At 34.8% G+C, this 16774-nt stretch overlaps 1 protein-coding gene across 8 annotated transcripts in view; it reads left to right on the top strand.

Annotated features, from left to right (window-relative positions):
* LOC119635114 (collagen alpha chain CG42342) overlaps positions 1–16774 on the top strand; it is a 127517-nt gene that overhangs the window by 76229 nt on the left and 34514 nt on the right. For 5 of the 8 annotated variants that reach the window (XR_005247021.1, XM_038029698.1, XM_038029696.1 and 2 more), the window contains exons 3-5: positions 15172–15251; positions 15312–15419; positions 15575–15643. Coding sequence is in view for 7 of the 8 variants with exons in the window: in XM_038029698.1 (XP_037885626.1) it covers positions 15172–15251; positions 15312–15419; positions 15575–15643 (257 nt within the window). In the remaining variant the exon portion in view is untranslated. Of the gene's footprint in view, positions 1–15171; positions 15252–15311; positions 15420–15574; positions 15644–16668; positions 16723–16774 lie in introns of all 8 variants that reach the window. The other 3 variants (XM_038029700.1, XM_038029699.1, XM_038029701.1) reach the window with 2 other exon arrangements.

Below are 16774 nucleotides of genomic sequence, written 5' to 3'. Positions count from 1 at the left end.
TCGAAGGTTTTCCTGTTTAATTTTTTCCCTGTCATTTAAAGCAGAAGAGAAGATAAATTTGTGGAATAAGTTGAATATGTTTTCTTCTATTAGTTAAGTTTTGTTTGTCTTTTGCACATGTATTAGATCCTATTAAGCGGTGTCGTAGTCCGGCATACGCATTTTTTCTATTTTTGAATTTTTGCAGAATTTGTTTGCTCTGCCACAGAAAAGCCAACGAAGCCGATATTTATTCTTGGATTATTTGATATTAAAGATAATTGGTTTTGTCGTACTAGACTATATTGAGAGATTATTTCTCGCTCCAAAGTACGTTCCAACGCCGAAAAAACGTGAAGTATAAAGAATTCTAAGGAATTGAACATTGTTTGAATTATTTCAGCTTAACTTATCGAAGTCGCTGACGTCACAATAACAATTTTTTGAAACCCAATTAATAAGCAACGGAAAAGTCGCAGATTGAATAGAAGGTGAAGAAAACGGGTAAGAAAATGATATTCGACTGTAGCCGAGTCTTTTGCATCGACCAACTCTGCTTTGTAAAAACAAAGAGATAAAACTTTGTTATCCTATATTGTCGGGTATGCAGAGTGAAGCTATTTAAAAGCGTATCGAAATATATATACATAAACGCATCTTCATCAAGGCATCTTCATCAAGGTGAAACTAATATAAGCAAGAAAGCGATATGAAAGGGGTCGCCGCTTCTCTTCCCGCTCACCAACTCCAAGCAGGGCATCTATGTTCTGTAGATCCCCTTAAATTAAAGACGCCTCGCTGGAATGGCTATAATGTTAACTCTTCGAGAATCTTATCACTCTTGTAGTCTTTTTTTTTTTATATGCTGCTAGAATGTTGTCGCTCTTTGACTAAGTAAAAATTAGAAATTAGTGCGCTATATTTAATATCTTCCCTGTACACAATTTCATAAGTATTAAAGTATATTGAGAAGGACATGTGAACAAACGAACTGCAGGGAAATGCATGTGGAAATACACGTATTCAATGCATGCATCTATCGTGCATGTGACAAAAACAGAAATTTTATTTCACGTCATTGTTTGATTTGCATACGTGTTCATAATAGACATTTACAAAAGCGAAGAGCACTGCACTCAGCATAGTGCCGTTTGCAGTAAAAATGATAATAGGAAAGATTATCATGGTGAAAAAAATTCAAATGAGGCGGAAGAAAAGCGATCAAAAAAAAGAAATCTACATATGGCTTGAAGCGAATCTCGCATAACCATCTTTTAAAAATATCGCCTGAAATTCATTTTTTTCGGATGGCGACAACTATAAATTTCACTGCAGGCTGGCAAATTTTTAATGAATTTTTTTAGAGTTTCATTTTAATAAAGTTTCGAATTTACTCCAACGAAGTAAGGTTAAGCTATTGGTGAGCCTTCCAATGCTTGTTAAGAGATGTTGCAGACGAAATGGAAATCATAACATATCTCCAAACTCTTGCTCAAAAGTAGAAGAGCACTGTGCAGTGAGCACTGTATATATATTCTTAGCAAGAGATTGCTCTGAATGGATTTTCGATTTCGACACAATATCAATAAAACGCTAAAATTCATTTTCAGATGTTTACATTCACTAGGTTGTTCGTATGCTCTGAACTAACGCAAAGCAGTAAAACGACAATAAAAGAAATACAATAACAATAACGAAAAAAAGAAAAGAGAGCATCGCGTTGTGAATGAATATATTTGTAAAAAAAGTTTGACGCGCTTATACATGCATATATAAAAAGCATAAACTGGGGGTGGAGTAATTGACTGTCAGAACCGTTAGACTACCGACATTTCGTTCTTGCGTATGTGCGATGATTTTCCATTCGTTCATTTTTAACATCTGTAAAAGATTCTTAGCATTTATGTTCCTTTCGTAAGCTTAACATTTATAAGAATGGCAAAGCTGAGGAAGAAAATTGGGAGGAAAATAAAGAGAGTTTGAAATCAAAAATTGCAATGTAATGCAAAAAATTACAACAATAAACTGAGACATTGTTGACATTACCTTGAAACTATGATAAGGCTGCCATTTGGATAGGAGTTACGACGATATTTAACTTTACATTTTTTCCTTTTTGTAAACTGAAGATAAAAGAGGTAAATCAAAGCATTACTTTTCTTGCAAGAATAACAATAGAATAGCACTTCATAGCAAGCCATGGGATATCTGATATGGTTATAATGTAATCAACATTGTATTTATAAACGAAATTTTTTTTTTAAACGGAAAAAAATTCCCCAAATTAGTGCAAAGCCGATCCGTCTTTTTTTATTTGCAGAGGCTCAGCTATGGATTTCTAGCAAATACGATTTGATGCAGTAAACGGATTAATACTGTCAGTTAAATCAACAATTGCTATTCTAGCTGGTTCAATTAGACCTACAGCAAGATATACCCCTATAAAAACAAGCAAAAAGACTAAACTGACCATTAACAACAAAAATTCATTAAAAAATGAATAATTTTTTATCGCTCGAGGGTAGAAAATGGTCATCCAAATCTCAAACCTGATTACAGTTGGTCTCACATCCTTCAAATCGCACACATGGATATATTGCAAAGCTCACAGTTTTATTGCCGTTAAAAACGGCTGAGAATTCACACCATTCAATACATTGACCTCCAGAACTTTTAGTCTACCTAGACAATAGTTTCCGAAAGAATCCACTTTTGGCATTGTTGCAATTGCTGCCAATGCTAGCCATTACCGTCACCACTTGAGGCTTAAGATGAGTGAATAAAATAGTTGAGTGGGTAGAATAGGTCACTGCTTTCAACATTCTCTTAAGATGACTAGCTTAACGTTACTGCGTTAAAAGATCACTTTATCGATGTTTGCGTCTTCCTCTTGTTGGGTCAGTTAGATCAGTTCTTATAGGAGCAGAAGCAGGTTCGTCGCCTTTTCACGTCCGTAATACACTCCACTTTTCTATAGTCGTTAGTTTCGTAGGCTTTCAGCAGCAACGCAAATAAAGTAAATGTTGTTTGGATTATTTGTTACTTTGGTGCTCTAATAGGTTTCGTAAAATATATATTGCGAGGGTAGCTTGTAAACTTAGCAACCGCAAAATGAACTGCCTTTATGAAAAACTTGCCCTCGTATTGAACGACGAGCTGAGGATATCCTCCAGCGCTAACAATGAAAGCAAATACGTAACAATAAGAAAAAATACAACAACAAAATGTATTGTGTCAGTGAGTGTGCGTCTGTCTTATGATTGACGTATGATACAATCATAACGACACTATGTATCACTGTGAATGCTAGAATGGGTGGTCGTTGCACCATTTTTTAACAGACAACGAATTGTATATTTGCACATTCACACGCAAACATTGATTTCCATTAAAGTTTGGTTTGTTTAATTATCATATGACAAATGAAAAGGTGCGAATGACAAATGTGTAAAAACCAAAACATTAAAAGACACGTATTTATATATAAAGAGATGGTGTGCGCTTAAGTGCGAATGTATGTGTCGAAGTAAATTTTTCGTAGGCTTATTCCACGTTCTTTCGCTATATACAATTGAAAAGCCAGATTTAACCAGATTTAATGCATAAATTATGAATAAACATATTGCAGCTTAACGCCAATATTACATATTATTATGAAAAATTATTATGCGCTTTCACGACTTTGGAAATTTTAATACGCAAGAGATTGGAAAGAGAAGGAAATTTTTAACCCTTAAATTTTCACCCTAATACACTTATTCCATATGCGTTAACTACGAATGAAAATATGTTAACTCTGCCAATCATCAGATTTGCCACAATCGCAGTCTTGTCCATAAACTGATATGTACTGCAGACAAATTTCAAGCGGATATTTGCAAATTTGCAACGCACTGCTTTCACTTTAGCAATTCTCATGTTTGAGGTAGGCTTTACTGTAACACCGGTTGAACAGCTTAACCACGTCATACGGTTAAGACGACGAAAGTATTAATAACCGCTGGATTATGTAAGAAAGGCTTACTTTCTTGGCGGTGATAGTTATTGTGGACCTCTTTGTTCCGGCCACAATTATTTTTATTCTTGAACTGTGCAACTAGTAAGAGCGATGTCTGCGAGCTAAGTACTTTGATGAGTACTTTGAGAGAAGAGAAGGACACCGAAATAAATCATGGAGCAGGACGGGGCACATCTTGGAACATACGTATTCCCGCGTATTAATAGCGGAATTACAATCTTTTCAAATTATTAAATAATTTTTGTAAAATTTACACAATAACATTCCCACACATTCATGATTTTAAAAAATTGTAAAATTAGCACATATAGTGTTTTATTTTATTTATTTGTTTCTTGCATCTGTTTCCCTGCAACAGTGAGCTTAATCTTTTGCGGCTAATTAAACGTCAGCGATAAATTTGTTGTGCAATAGCACTTGTGCAGTTGTATAACTTTGATTGTTACGTTTATGTACTGATACATGATATGAATATAAAGCTTTTCGTAGGTGTTTCAGTGTCATTGGTAGGCGGTTGTAGAAATAAAACTAATAACTGTACGTACATAATTGCAAATTAGTTAGATGTATATGGCTTTGTATGATTATCCTGATCACAGGGGCATAAACATTCAAGCAAGAGCAAGAGCCCATTATGTAATGTACCTGCGTGCGGTACACGCTGAAGCCTTATGTCTCACGCACACCTATTAATTACGTAGTCAACTTGAAATGCAAGCAATGGTATGCTTATCACACAAATTGCAGATGAAATTCTGTTTGGTTAACACTACCAATAACTGTCAATAGGTTTCCTAGCATTATTGTACTGCGGTTATGTGTGCATACATAGTCGAACATTTGCGTACGCAAATAGTTGCGTAGGTGATAGTATTCAATTAAAAAAAAAGGCAAAAAAAAGGGTACCTTTACATTTGCTCTCGCAATTTCAAGGCACACTAACATTCTCAGACTATTTGTAACCTGATGAAGTGCAAAATATACGTGCCATAAATATATGTATATATATTTATATACTTGATCAATAAATTTCCTTGTCCGACAAATTTAAATCAAAAGTTCAAACCTAGGGCATGTACTTTTAAAAATTCAAAAAGCTATCTAAAAGTCTGTATGTGGCTGCTGTTGCCCTAATTTTTTCTTATTATTTTTATGTAATTGCGCTAAACGAACCAATTAAGTTAATCCACATTTTTCGGAGAATCATTTTCCTTTCGAAATCTATTTATTAAAAAGAATAATGCCTTCTCGTTGATAAATATCAAAACATTCGATTTAAGTTAAGTATTTATTCGAGAATAGGAAAAGTTTTCATTGAACGAAGTTAGTTTGTGTTAAGCAATTTTGAATGCGTTTATGGGAGTTTGTAGAGAGGCGTATTCTCTATGTTAAATCCGAAAAGATTATGCTTTTGCAAGCGACCATGGCGTAAAGAATGCAGAATTCGAGCATGTAATTAATTAATAGATAACTTCATTGATTGAAAAAAACAAAAAAATTTGAAGAGCATTGAGTTTCCCTTCGGTTTTTATGATTAACACAATCATTTACAGGGTGAATTTCTAGTGTGGTTAATTGAAACTTTAGCATTTGGAATTCCGTAATTAGCTGGTATTCTATGGCATGCAGGGAACATTTTATTACACATGTGTGTTTAATATAATTCTAGTTTGAGATGCAATTGTTCACCGCCGCTAGACATAAGCAGTAAAATTTAATATTTACTATTGATGTTGGATATTTGTCTGTGTAAAGTTCATTACCTAAGAGTCTATACACAACGGCGACGAGTATTTTCACGATAGATAGATTTTAGAAATGACCAGAAATCAAATACCAGAAGTTGAGAAATGTCGCAAAGATTTACACAAAAATTTCAATTATTTTTATACTCCTCAGCGAAGGAGTCAAAATTTTTTGTCAAAACGTTTGCAATGCCCAGAAGGAGGTGCCAAACTCTGGATCGATTTAAGCATATCTGTGTGTCCGCCCGTCTGATTGTCCATCTGTGTAATGTCGACACACTCTGCCATACAAATTGCCCTGACCGCAAAAATAAGTCTATCGACTTCAAATTTAGCAGAAACATTGGAAGTTCCTTCACGCAGGTTGATATTGAAAGCGGTCCAAAGCGGTTGAAGAACAAGCCCACAGCGCCACGCACGTCTGCTTTTTGAAAGAAATAAAAAAATTGATTTTTTTTTTTTTTTTTTTGCCAGCACTCTTATATACGAACTATAGCAGATAAATGCACAGAAATTTGAACGCATATTCTATGGGCGATGCTGTGACATTTGTATAAAAAAGAAAAGAAATTGACTACACTTAACCAATCTTGTAGTGTGTCAAAAGTTAATTTTTCTTTCAATACCTTTATGAGGCGCAGAAACAAGTCTCAAAATCCCCATGACCTATATAAATTGTTGGCCAATTTTCGAATGCATCTAAACATATCAGTCTGTTCGTCTGTCTGTCTTCGTGACTGTGTTGTATTCGTGGTAAACATGATCTGTTGGCGAAAATGGTGACATCGCTTATAAATTTGCAAAGGAATTTAGGAGTAACTTAAGCTTTTTCAAGGACACGCCTACCACGCGCACAAACGCGACTACGCGCAAAAACTGTTATTTTGAAAACAGAGAAAATCAGCCGCGCCCACTCCATGTTATAGAGCATGAAAACTTAGTTTTTTAATTTCTTTTTTTTTCTTTATCATAACAGTGATGAGTGTAAAAACTTCGTTAACGACCGAATATAATTTTGTTATTTGTTAGTTATAATATTTCCCGTAAAGACAGATAACTAATAAATATGTAGTAGAGCTTTGCTAGAGATTATTACGGTAAACAAGTGACAACTCTTTGTGCTTCCTGTAATAACACGGCCACGGCCGGTTAGCATACGTTATAGCCAAAAGTATCAGAGTAATAACAGTATATTAACAGTCGAGTAACCTGACAAACTGGATCTATTATGACAGTTATGACGCATGCATACGTAGAGATTCAAGTTTCTGTGTGGTTCACTTCAAAAAGGCAAATGAACGTCCTTGTGTCCTAGAGCCTTTAATTTCATCATATACGCCACAGGAATGTAACATCGAACATCGTATATGTAACTAAGCGCATACACTTTAACTTACGCTTACACACTTTCAAATGAAGACACGTTGTATGGAAAGTTACTGCTGTTCAACAAATTTTTGTAGAAAACAGCTGCAGAGCAATCTACGTCATATCATATAGTTTGGGCATGTTAAACGTCGATATATATATATATATATACATATTGCACATGTAAAAGTTTAGGGCACGTTTTATTTTCGGATAAAAAAAAGCAGGATAAGTTAAACAGACAGATGGAATTTGATGCAAAGACTATACATCACAACTTTTCAGTAAGTTCGCACAATTTCTTAAGCAACTTTCGAATAGATAAGCAAACAAAAAAGAAAAAAATGCTGTTTGACGCTCGCTACTGTAGAACACCGGTCGGGTGCCGGCGCTTACTGCTCTCGCGCTACGTCTTCCCTGAATCATAAATAGAACACTCAGTGTATCGTATATCTCTGTCGACTTATGAACGAATGAAGCATCAACTCGGAGCCACATGAAATTCAACAAGGAGATAAAGCTGCGCTGCAAATGCACTTGTAGACATACCTACGTGTGCATATAATTTGACATGAAGAATAATACGTATTTATGCCGCTTATTATTGTTCCCATTTGTTTTTTTGGGTTACAGGAAAAGTCTTTTAAACTTTATTTTTTGCCCTACTCTCAAGCGTATTCTTGCAATAACGTTTTTAATTTCAGGTTTAAAGCTAACAAACTTTTTATTATTTTTTTTTTTTTGAGTGTTTAATGCACTTGGTTTATCTTCAATAAATATAAATTTTTTATGACAATTATAAGAATGCGAGCACTTTAAACTCTTCACACCTGAAAGTGTTCTTTATATGTCGAGAAGTCATGCAAAAATATGAAACATGTAAAAATTAAATAAATTAGTTATATTTAAAATGTTAAATAAAATTTTTCTTAGTATAATGCAGAAATGGTAGGTTTCTGAGAGCGGTGTCTCACCAGTTAACCTATGATAACATCCGCGTATTGTCTCTTCGCTGCTCTTATCTTTCTCTCTTCCTATATCTTCTTATGGAATTGAATTTTGAATCGGTGTATAGTGTTTTTAATGGTCTGCACTCTGTCTTTACATTGCAAAGGGGAAATGCTAATGTGACAAATTAAGATTAATAGTACATGTGCGTTAAAATGACAATGCAAAAGTTTCATGTCTAGCACCCTAAGATCCCTTAAATAGGAAAATGTTCATGTGAAATAAGTTAGTTGGTTCGACAAAATTTATAGGAAATATCCAACTTCTCTGTCATGTAATGCAATACCTAGAAATTTTGTTACATACCATTAACTGAGCTTTCAATTTTGAAAAATAAAACAATTGCAAAGTTTTCTTTTTTCTTTTGTACCTGTATTGAAGTATGACAGTTGAATAACAAAAAAATAAAAATAAAAAACGGAAAGTCCTTGTACGATATGTAGATGAAAGTTTTAGTTTTGTCGCATACCTACCTACGCAGAAATGAATATGTGCAAGAAAGTTTTCATGAAGCTTCATTGCGCACACTGTCAACGTACGTTAGCTAGCAGCATTTGAGGCGCTTGGCTTACAGAGACAAGATGCTGTGTAATTAATTAGGGTTCATAGCATAACATGAAAAACGTGTTGATGCATAGCCCAAGAAGTGAAACTATTTATGGCTGCGTAACGTGAACATACGTAACTTTACTTAATAGGTGTAGTTAAGCAAATAAATAAGCCAAACAAACCAACAAGTTCTTTGATTGCCTGAGTATTTCTCCACTATATAAGCGAATGTATTCATTGCCACCAGGCAATCGAGCGAACCAACACTTGACATAATTTAAACATATATAATAATAAGAAAGCAAACCGACAGACAGGGTGGACAAACAAAAAGACAAGCGAATATAAGAGAAAAGTCGTAGTTGCGGAGTGACAGTGAAGTAAAAGTAAATTAAACTTCCTTCGCATTCAAGTAATTAAAGTAACAACAAGCATAAGTATGATCTTAATAAACACATACATACAAACAAGTTTAAAATACAAAAGAAACTGCCTTTTAGTCTGCTGTTTGTATTCGCTTGCTTGACTACTTGCCACCTGGTTGCCTATCTTGGCGTAAGATGTCTTTGTTTGTATATGTTCTTTAACAAAGAATTAAGAGATTATATGCTGTCATATTTACAAACACATACACCCCTACGTGAAGACGTACTTTTATACGCCATGCATGCATTAATCGTCGATACGTCGACGTTCTATAAACACGTATTTTGCAAAAAAAGATACAACTATAAATTAAGCTTTCATATAAGTAGAGAGATTATAGCAGAGCATCTGTATTTGAGCATGAATATGCGTGCGTGTGCGTATGCTTTTATGCATGTATTTTTCCACGTTCCTCTTCTCTCACTGTCGCATGCCTAAAACGTTCAATTACTGTCATTATTTCCGATTGTATAGGAACAGCAATGCCGGTAACAAAAATAGACAAGTAACAAAATTATATTCGGTCGTGAACGAATTTTTTATACCCATCACCGTTATTATAAGGAAGACAAAAGAAGTAAAAGAACAAAATTTTCCTGCTCTATAACATGGAGTAGACGCGGCTGATTTTCTCTATTTTGAAACGTAAAGTTTTTGTCACATAGGCGTGTGGACGTTGAAGGCGTGTCCTTCAAAAAGTTTAAGTTACTTCCAAATTGTAAGCGATACCATTATTTTCACGAACGCGGAATATTTACCACAAGTACAGCATAATCGCGCAATCAGGCAGACAGACAGAATTTGTGGCAAGGGTTTAACGTGGGTTCCTGCCTGTAAGGCTTAACCCCACGGTGGCCCAAACCACTTTTTAAGCGCACTACGCCCCCTGGCGAGTTAGACAATCCCCACAGAGTAGGGGCCTAAACAGCACCAGAGTCCAGATCAGTTTATTGTGTATGGAACAATAAACCCCACTCTGGTGAGTGGCGAGTGTCCAGCTGCACTCAGGCAGACAGACAGACAAACATGCTGACATGTTCAGATGCATTCCAAATTTGGCCAAGAATTTATATAGTTTATGGGGATTTTGAAGTTTATTTCTGCGCCTCACAAAGGTATTGAAAGAAAAATTTGCAACATCGCTCATATTTTTGTACATTTATCTGCTATTGTTTATTAATAATGAGCAACAAACCAATTTTTAATTTTTTTTGCAAAACAGGGGTGTTCTCAGTCTCTGTAGTGCTGTGGACTTGTCCGTCGAATGCTTTGGCCCATGTTCAGTATCAACGTGCATGCAAGAGCTTCCAATGTTTCTGCCAAACTGGAAGTCGATACCTTCATTTTTGCAGGCGGGAGAATGTTTAAAACACGCATTACACAGACGAAGATTCTTAAATCGATTTAGAATTTTATGCTGATCAAGAATATATGTAATTTTTTGGGTCTCCTTCTGGGCGTTGCAAACGGTTTTACAAAATGAATATATCCCTCATCCTTCGATGATGGGTATAAAAATCTTGCAAATACCTTGAACATCTTCGTCATTATCATCATCTTCATCACCATAATGACAACTTTAAAGCTATATCACTGCACGAAAAAGTCTTAGCATAACAGCTTCATCGTATTCAACGGATGCGTTGATATCATAACGATTTGGTTGTTATTGCTACAATTTAGCCGATAAGCGCGGTGATTTTGGCAATAAATGTAAAGAAAATTTTTTTTTTTCCATGCAGAAATAATAGTGTTTTAATTCGAATTGCAAAAGTTATATTCATACTTCACCTTTGGATGTTGGAGGTTGGATGCAAAGAAGAGGAATATTAAAAAAAATATTGGCTGTGTAAGGCATCTGTGAGTGGATTCGTCCATGACTGATCTCTGATATCCCGAAGAGAAATGAAAATATTCCGTGTGGGGTGAATAGAAAGCGTATTGCTGGCTGAGTGAGAAATTCCGCGCCAAGACATCTCTGACGCGTTCATTCCGACAAAGGCGCAAGAAAAGCTCTAAAATTGAATTCTTGCAACGACGATACGTGAAGCTCCTCTGAAAGTACCACTGACACCGAGGGCTTGTTCGAAACCGAGTTGCGTATTTCTTCTAACGGCGTGGCAACGCATGAATACACGTAAACTTGCAATTTCAACTATCACACAAAGATTAACACCGACAACAGAAATTCAGCAAAATAGCCAAAAACCTACCGAAGTGTAAGTTTGTTTGTCAGGCAACAATGTGACAAGTCGTATCAGCTTCACTCCAGGCAAGCATTCACAAAACAAAAATCTGGATATTGTCCACTTTCCCCGGCTAAACGGGCACCCATCTGAGTTTGCGTTGTCCGTGCTCTCACATTTTAAATAACTCTAATTTTTATATTCTAGTCATCCTTTCCACTTCAGTGCGTTTGCTTCACATGCTGCGCAACTGTCCTCATACCTCTTACACTTTTCAGAGTCATGATTTTGGTACTTCAGAGGTAGCGCACATTTTTTCCACTAATGCGTGGAGAGCGAAGTATTTTAAAAGAGACGTTAGTTTCACATCAATCATTATTACTCACAGCAAGAAAACATGCAAAAGACATCTATTTCGCTATTTGCCGTAACTTAGTGTTGGCGTCACAATCGCCAGCCATATTAGACTACAGCACCAATATATGAGCGTGAAAAGATCTTTTGGCACTTCTCTTTTTTTTTTTAATGGATAACAACGCTTGATAAAATTATTAAACATTTTTAATTGAAGGGGCTCGCAGCTAGTAAAATCCGACAAGGACTTTCTTCTTTGTGCGACTGGCGATCATTTTAATAGGTAAACTTGATTTGAAACGAAAAAAATCAATCTTCTATCAGTGAATAATTTTCAAATTAACTTATCGAAATTCCGCGGTTCCAACAGAAAATGTTTTTATAAATTTATTGCAAACAATTCGAACGAAAAGAATGAAAAAAAATTAAAGCTATGTTTCGTGTCGTTGTAGAATATGATGCTTTACGAAAGACGCGTTTAAAGTTTTCAAAACGTTTCAATCCTTCATTAATTTTTGCAATTAGCTTGAAGGATCACAGGATCATCAAAAAACAGCTCGAAAACCGTAATCCACAAGCTGAACATGAGAATGCATGGGCGGACGTCGCATAAGATGATGGACAGACCTTCTGATACCCATCACAATAAATATGGGAATTGATTGGTATAATGAAAAAGCCACCTCAAGTGTCTTGGTTTTTTCAAAAGCCTACCCTTGAGGTACCCTTGCAAAGGGTGTAAAGCATAAAAATATGTACACACAGCTTTTCAACCTTTCGCAGGTGAAAGCGACGCTCTCTCGCTGACTTTAACGGGGGAATAACATTTTTTTACCCGAATTTATTGAAACTATTTTGTATTATATTCGGTAGATCTGCGCCGTTCTAAAGACGCTGCGGCTAAGTATATTATTAAGAGATTAGGAACTAATTTTACTAAAAGGTTGTAAAGGACCGCATGCACATGAACAGGATATAACTAAAGCTTTGTTCGAATTTAATGACAAATCGTTCTTTTGTCCTAAAGGTAATTGTAACGAAGCAGCTCCACAGGAATACGCGCAAACTTGCCTCTTTCGAAAGTTGCTAAAACAGAATACAGTGTACATGTATTTTTAAATACGAACATTTATCAATTTAATGGGCGTTGCAAGTGCCTTAAGTCTTCTGTTTTTATTTAAAGACTTTATGAGATTTTTTTAATTAAATATTTCCTGTCTAAATATTTAGTGCAAAGGAATTTCCTTTAATGTTCCATGGGAGCTGGAAAAACCTTTTAATAGCTATCGTACAATGCCTAGAAGAGCGTCTGTAATTTCATATGGGTGTGCAAAACGTAATTGTATGTGTGTACGTATTTATGTATTTATAAACTTGAAGGCGTGTGATGTGGGATTTCTACTGCACTGCTAACATGCAATGAATTTAAATTACAAGCTTCTCTGGTTACCTTCAATGACTGTGTGCATGTCCGTTCGCGTTTTGCTTCTTTTGCGTTTCAGTGACTAACACTGCACACTCTAACCGAAAATTACTTAATTACCACAATTATAAGAGCCGCGAATATAGCGAATGGAGTGCCGAGAGTTTGCTCTTAACGTTCGTGCTTTTCATTCAGGCTTCCTTTTCCTGCCCGCTTCGTTTGTTTGCTGTTTTCTAATGTTATTCATGATAGTTAGTAAAAGTCCTTGCGAGTCATTAGTTTGTTTTCGTAGGAGGTCATTGTTTGTAGGCAAGGTGGTTCATTTTTTTGTTTAGTTGTTTGTTCGTTTAATCATTCATATTCTCTTAACTTTCGGTTTCTTCCTTTTTTCTGAAACTTTTTTGTTCAACTGTTGAATTTTAAATTTAATTAAGGCCTTTGCAAAGCAATAAGTAATCCAATCAGAGACCTTTATGAAGGAAAGCGTAAGGTCTTCATATTCACGACCTTGAATTTTAATTATTTCAAATGTTACTTAAATGTTACTGCAATATTTTCTTAATGGCTAATCTTATAACCGCAGCAACACTAATTAAGAAAGCAAATTATTTAATTAAGGAAAAATTCGCTTTAAAACATAATAAGTAAGAAAATTATATTCGATCGATTTTCAAAAGGAATAAAAAAATTGGGTTTTTGCCAATCACTCAAAAACTATAACAGGCATATGTACAAAAATATGGGCGATGCTGTAGTACCTGCGCAAAAATGAAAAAAATTGACTCAACCACTTAGCCAATGTTATAGTGTATAAAAATTGAATTTGTTTTTCCATCAATATCTTTATGAGGCGAAGAAACAAGCTTCAAGAACCCCATAATGTACATAAATTTTTGGCCAAATTTCCAATGCATCTAGACTTGTCCTTCTCTTCGTCTGTCCATGTGTCCACTTAGCGTAACTGTGTAGTATTTGTAGTGAAATTTCCTCTGTTGGCGAAAACGATGATATCGCTTACAAATTTGCAAAAGAATTTAGCAGTAACTTAAACTTTTTCAAGGACACGCCTATGTGACAAAAACTTTTTGTTTGAAAATAGAGAAAATCGGCTGCGTGCACTCCATGTTATCGAGCATGAAAACTTAGTTCTTAGTAGTTTAGCCTCGCTTGTCTTTTTTAGGATAACGGTGATGGGTATAAAAGATTCGGCCGCAATCGAATATAGTTTTCCTATTTGTTTTTTTATACATTTGCTAATTGAATGATAAAAAGTAATTTTGCTTTAAAACTAATATCATTTGTGTACGATCGTTTTGAATGCGCACGTAATCGCTTTTAAGAAGATCAACCAACCAATTATTCTTTATAGTCATTTAGATCTAAACAATTGTTTTAGTTAATCAGGAACGAAGTACGCACACGAATGGGAAAAAAAAGAAAAGCACAAAAATGAAAATTAAATTAAAACTATAAAAATTCTTCTCTGTAATTTGTTTGTCCGTTTGTTCCCTAAGCTTCTTCCTCTTTTCATTTAATTTACTCATAGAATAAAACATTTTATAGTTTATATAACTTAAAATGTTTCCTCTCTCTTGAGTAATGAAACATTAGGACTAAAGCAAAAAAGGAAAAACAAGAAAACAAAAACTCAAGCAACACAAGTCAAGTAATCCAAATGGCGGTTACACCGCCGTGACTCCACAAAAAAAGAATGAAAAGCCAGCACTTGTTACGGTTGTTGTTATTGTTAGCTCCAGTGTTATATACAAAGGAATAAAGTTTTTTTTTTTTTTTTTTTTTTTTTTGCGAACTGTAATGAATAAATGAATGGAAATGTAGAGCTGACCGGGTGACGGTTTGGTGGCCAGGAAGTTAAACCATATTGCAATTACAGTTTTAAACTGCGGACATTTGTAGCGCATAAAACAAAAGAATAGCGAAGTTTTTTCCCCTTTTTCTTATATTTTTTTCTTAAGTTCAATAAAAGTTTTGGTCCAACAAAACCAGTAAAAGTATATTTATCTCTTGGCTTAAAAATGTATAAAAAAGAAAACTATACAAGAAATTTGAGAATTAACGAAACGACCTTTTTTCTATGTTTTCTCACTTATGTAGGTCCCCCCGGTCCACCGGGGCCACCAGGCAAACGGGGGAAACGCGGCAAAAAAGGAGACCCCGGCGAAAAAGGAGATCCGGTAATTAAATGAATTTTGTTTTGCTACAAATTTGCTTTCACTTTCTCGTACACGCAACAGGGTATTAATGGTTTAGATGGTGAGAATGGCGCTCCTGGGCGACCGGGCGAAAAGGGTTCGAAAGGTGATGTTGGTCATCCTGGCATTGATGTTTTTCAAACCGTTAAGGTAAAAACATTACACTTACACCTTCCTTTACTCATTTTCATACAACTAATGGATAACCTAAAATTGTGTACCCTTTTAACCAAACAATGCTTAAGACATTTTTCATTAGATTTGTTTACTAAAAGTTATGTAAAAAAATTTATGTTTATGTTTAGGGTTTAAAGAGATCTGTGACTACTTTACACGGCGGCACTTTAGGTTATGCAGAAATTGTGGCTGTCAAGGTATATAGCAAAAGAATGTATAATAATTATACATATATACATATCTTCTTGGTAATGTGTTGGTGTTTTGCTTTTAGTTATATGTGTCTGTAGTGGTTTTTGTGTATTAAAGAAAACTAAGTAACTTCTTACCTTTTATTCTAATGTAGAAGTTCTTAATATTTGAGGTAAGCTATTCCGGTCTAATATTTTTAATTAATTACTTTTAAACTTTCTTTGACTTTTTAAAATAATTTTCTTCAATTTAATTCTTCAAAATAACCGATAGTTATATGTAGACTTGAGGACTTATAATCGAACATTATTTCAGATACTATTTTTCTCTTGTAAACGTAAAACTAACAAGCAAGAAATTCATGGTCAGTTTGAGAAAAGTGTTTCCATTTGCAATCGACAGAAATTCTCACTCTTGGTCCATTATCTTTGCGCTTCAAGATGAAGTTGACCGAACATAAGTGTAAAGATCAAATTATTTACTGTAAGCTGCCGTTGATGGATCAGTTTAGAAAACTGACTTCAAATCGTTGAAAGTTGGAGTAGTCTGTGAAAGTGTTTTCAAATTTCGATCCACGGTGGTTGGTGGTCGAATAAATTTTCGAGAACAGAAAAACCAAATAGAAAGTCGAGATGAGTGAGAAACGGAAAACAAAACCCAATTCATAATTCAAGCGACTCAAAATAATTCGATAATGAAGAATACTTCAGCTGAGTATCCGAACTCAAAAGCTACGATTGACATTTATTTACTACTGTTTTGCAACAGAATGAAGTGCAATTAGAAGCAGATTTTAGAAGTATAGCGACTGCTTAATATTATGAGGTCAGGTTATGGAATGAACGACGGATGAGGCTTTAAGGAATTTCTTTACATTTTTCTTTTGATGTTTTTTATTTAACTTGTTTGTTTAATTTTTGCTCTTGATTTTCTTTTCTCTTTTCTTTTTATTTCCGAATTTCTTTTGCTTATATTAAAAATTATATTTTGAAAACGTTTAAATAACAAAAAATTAATTAAACATACAAAGGGCTTACAAGAAGCCGGTGTTAACGTATCGACGGCCACTGTAATACAACTCAAGGTAAGTTGTAAGAGGTGACAGTATGTACCGCGTTTCTGTGTAGAATATTGCA

This window comes from Glossina fuscipes, unplaced genomic scaffold (genome assembly GCF_014805625.2).
Source record: "Glossina fuscipes isolate IAEA_lab_2018 unplaced genomic scaffold, Yale_Gfus_2 3, whole genome shotgun sequence".
In the NCBI taxonomy this organism is placed as follows: domain Eukaryota; kingdom Metazoa; phylum Arthropoda; class Insecta; order Diptera; family Glossinidae; genus Glossina; species Glossina fuscipes.
This window is presented reverse-complemented; position numbering and strand designations above follow the sequence as displayed.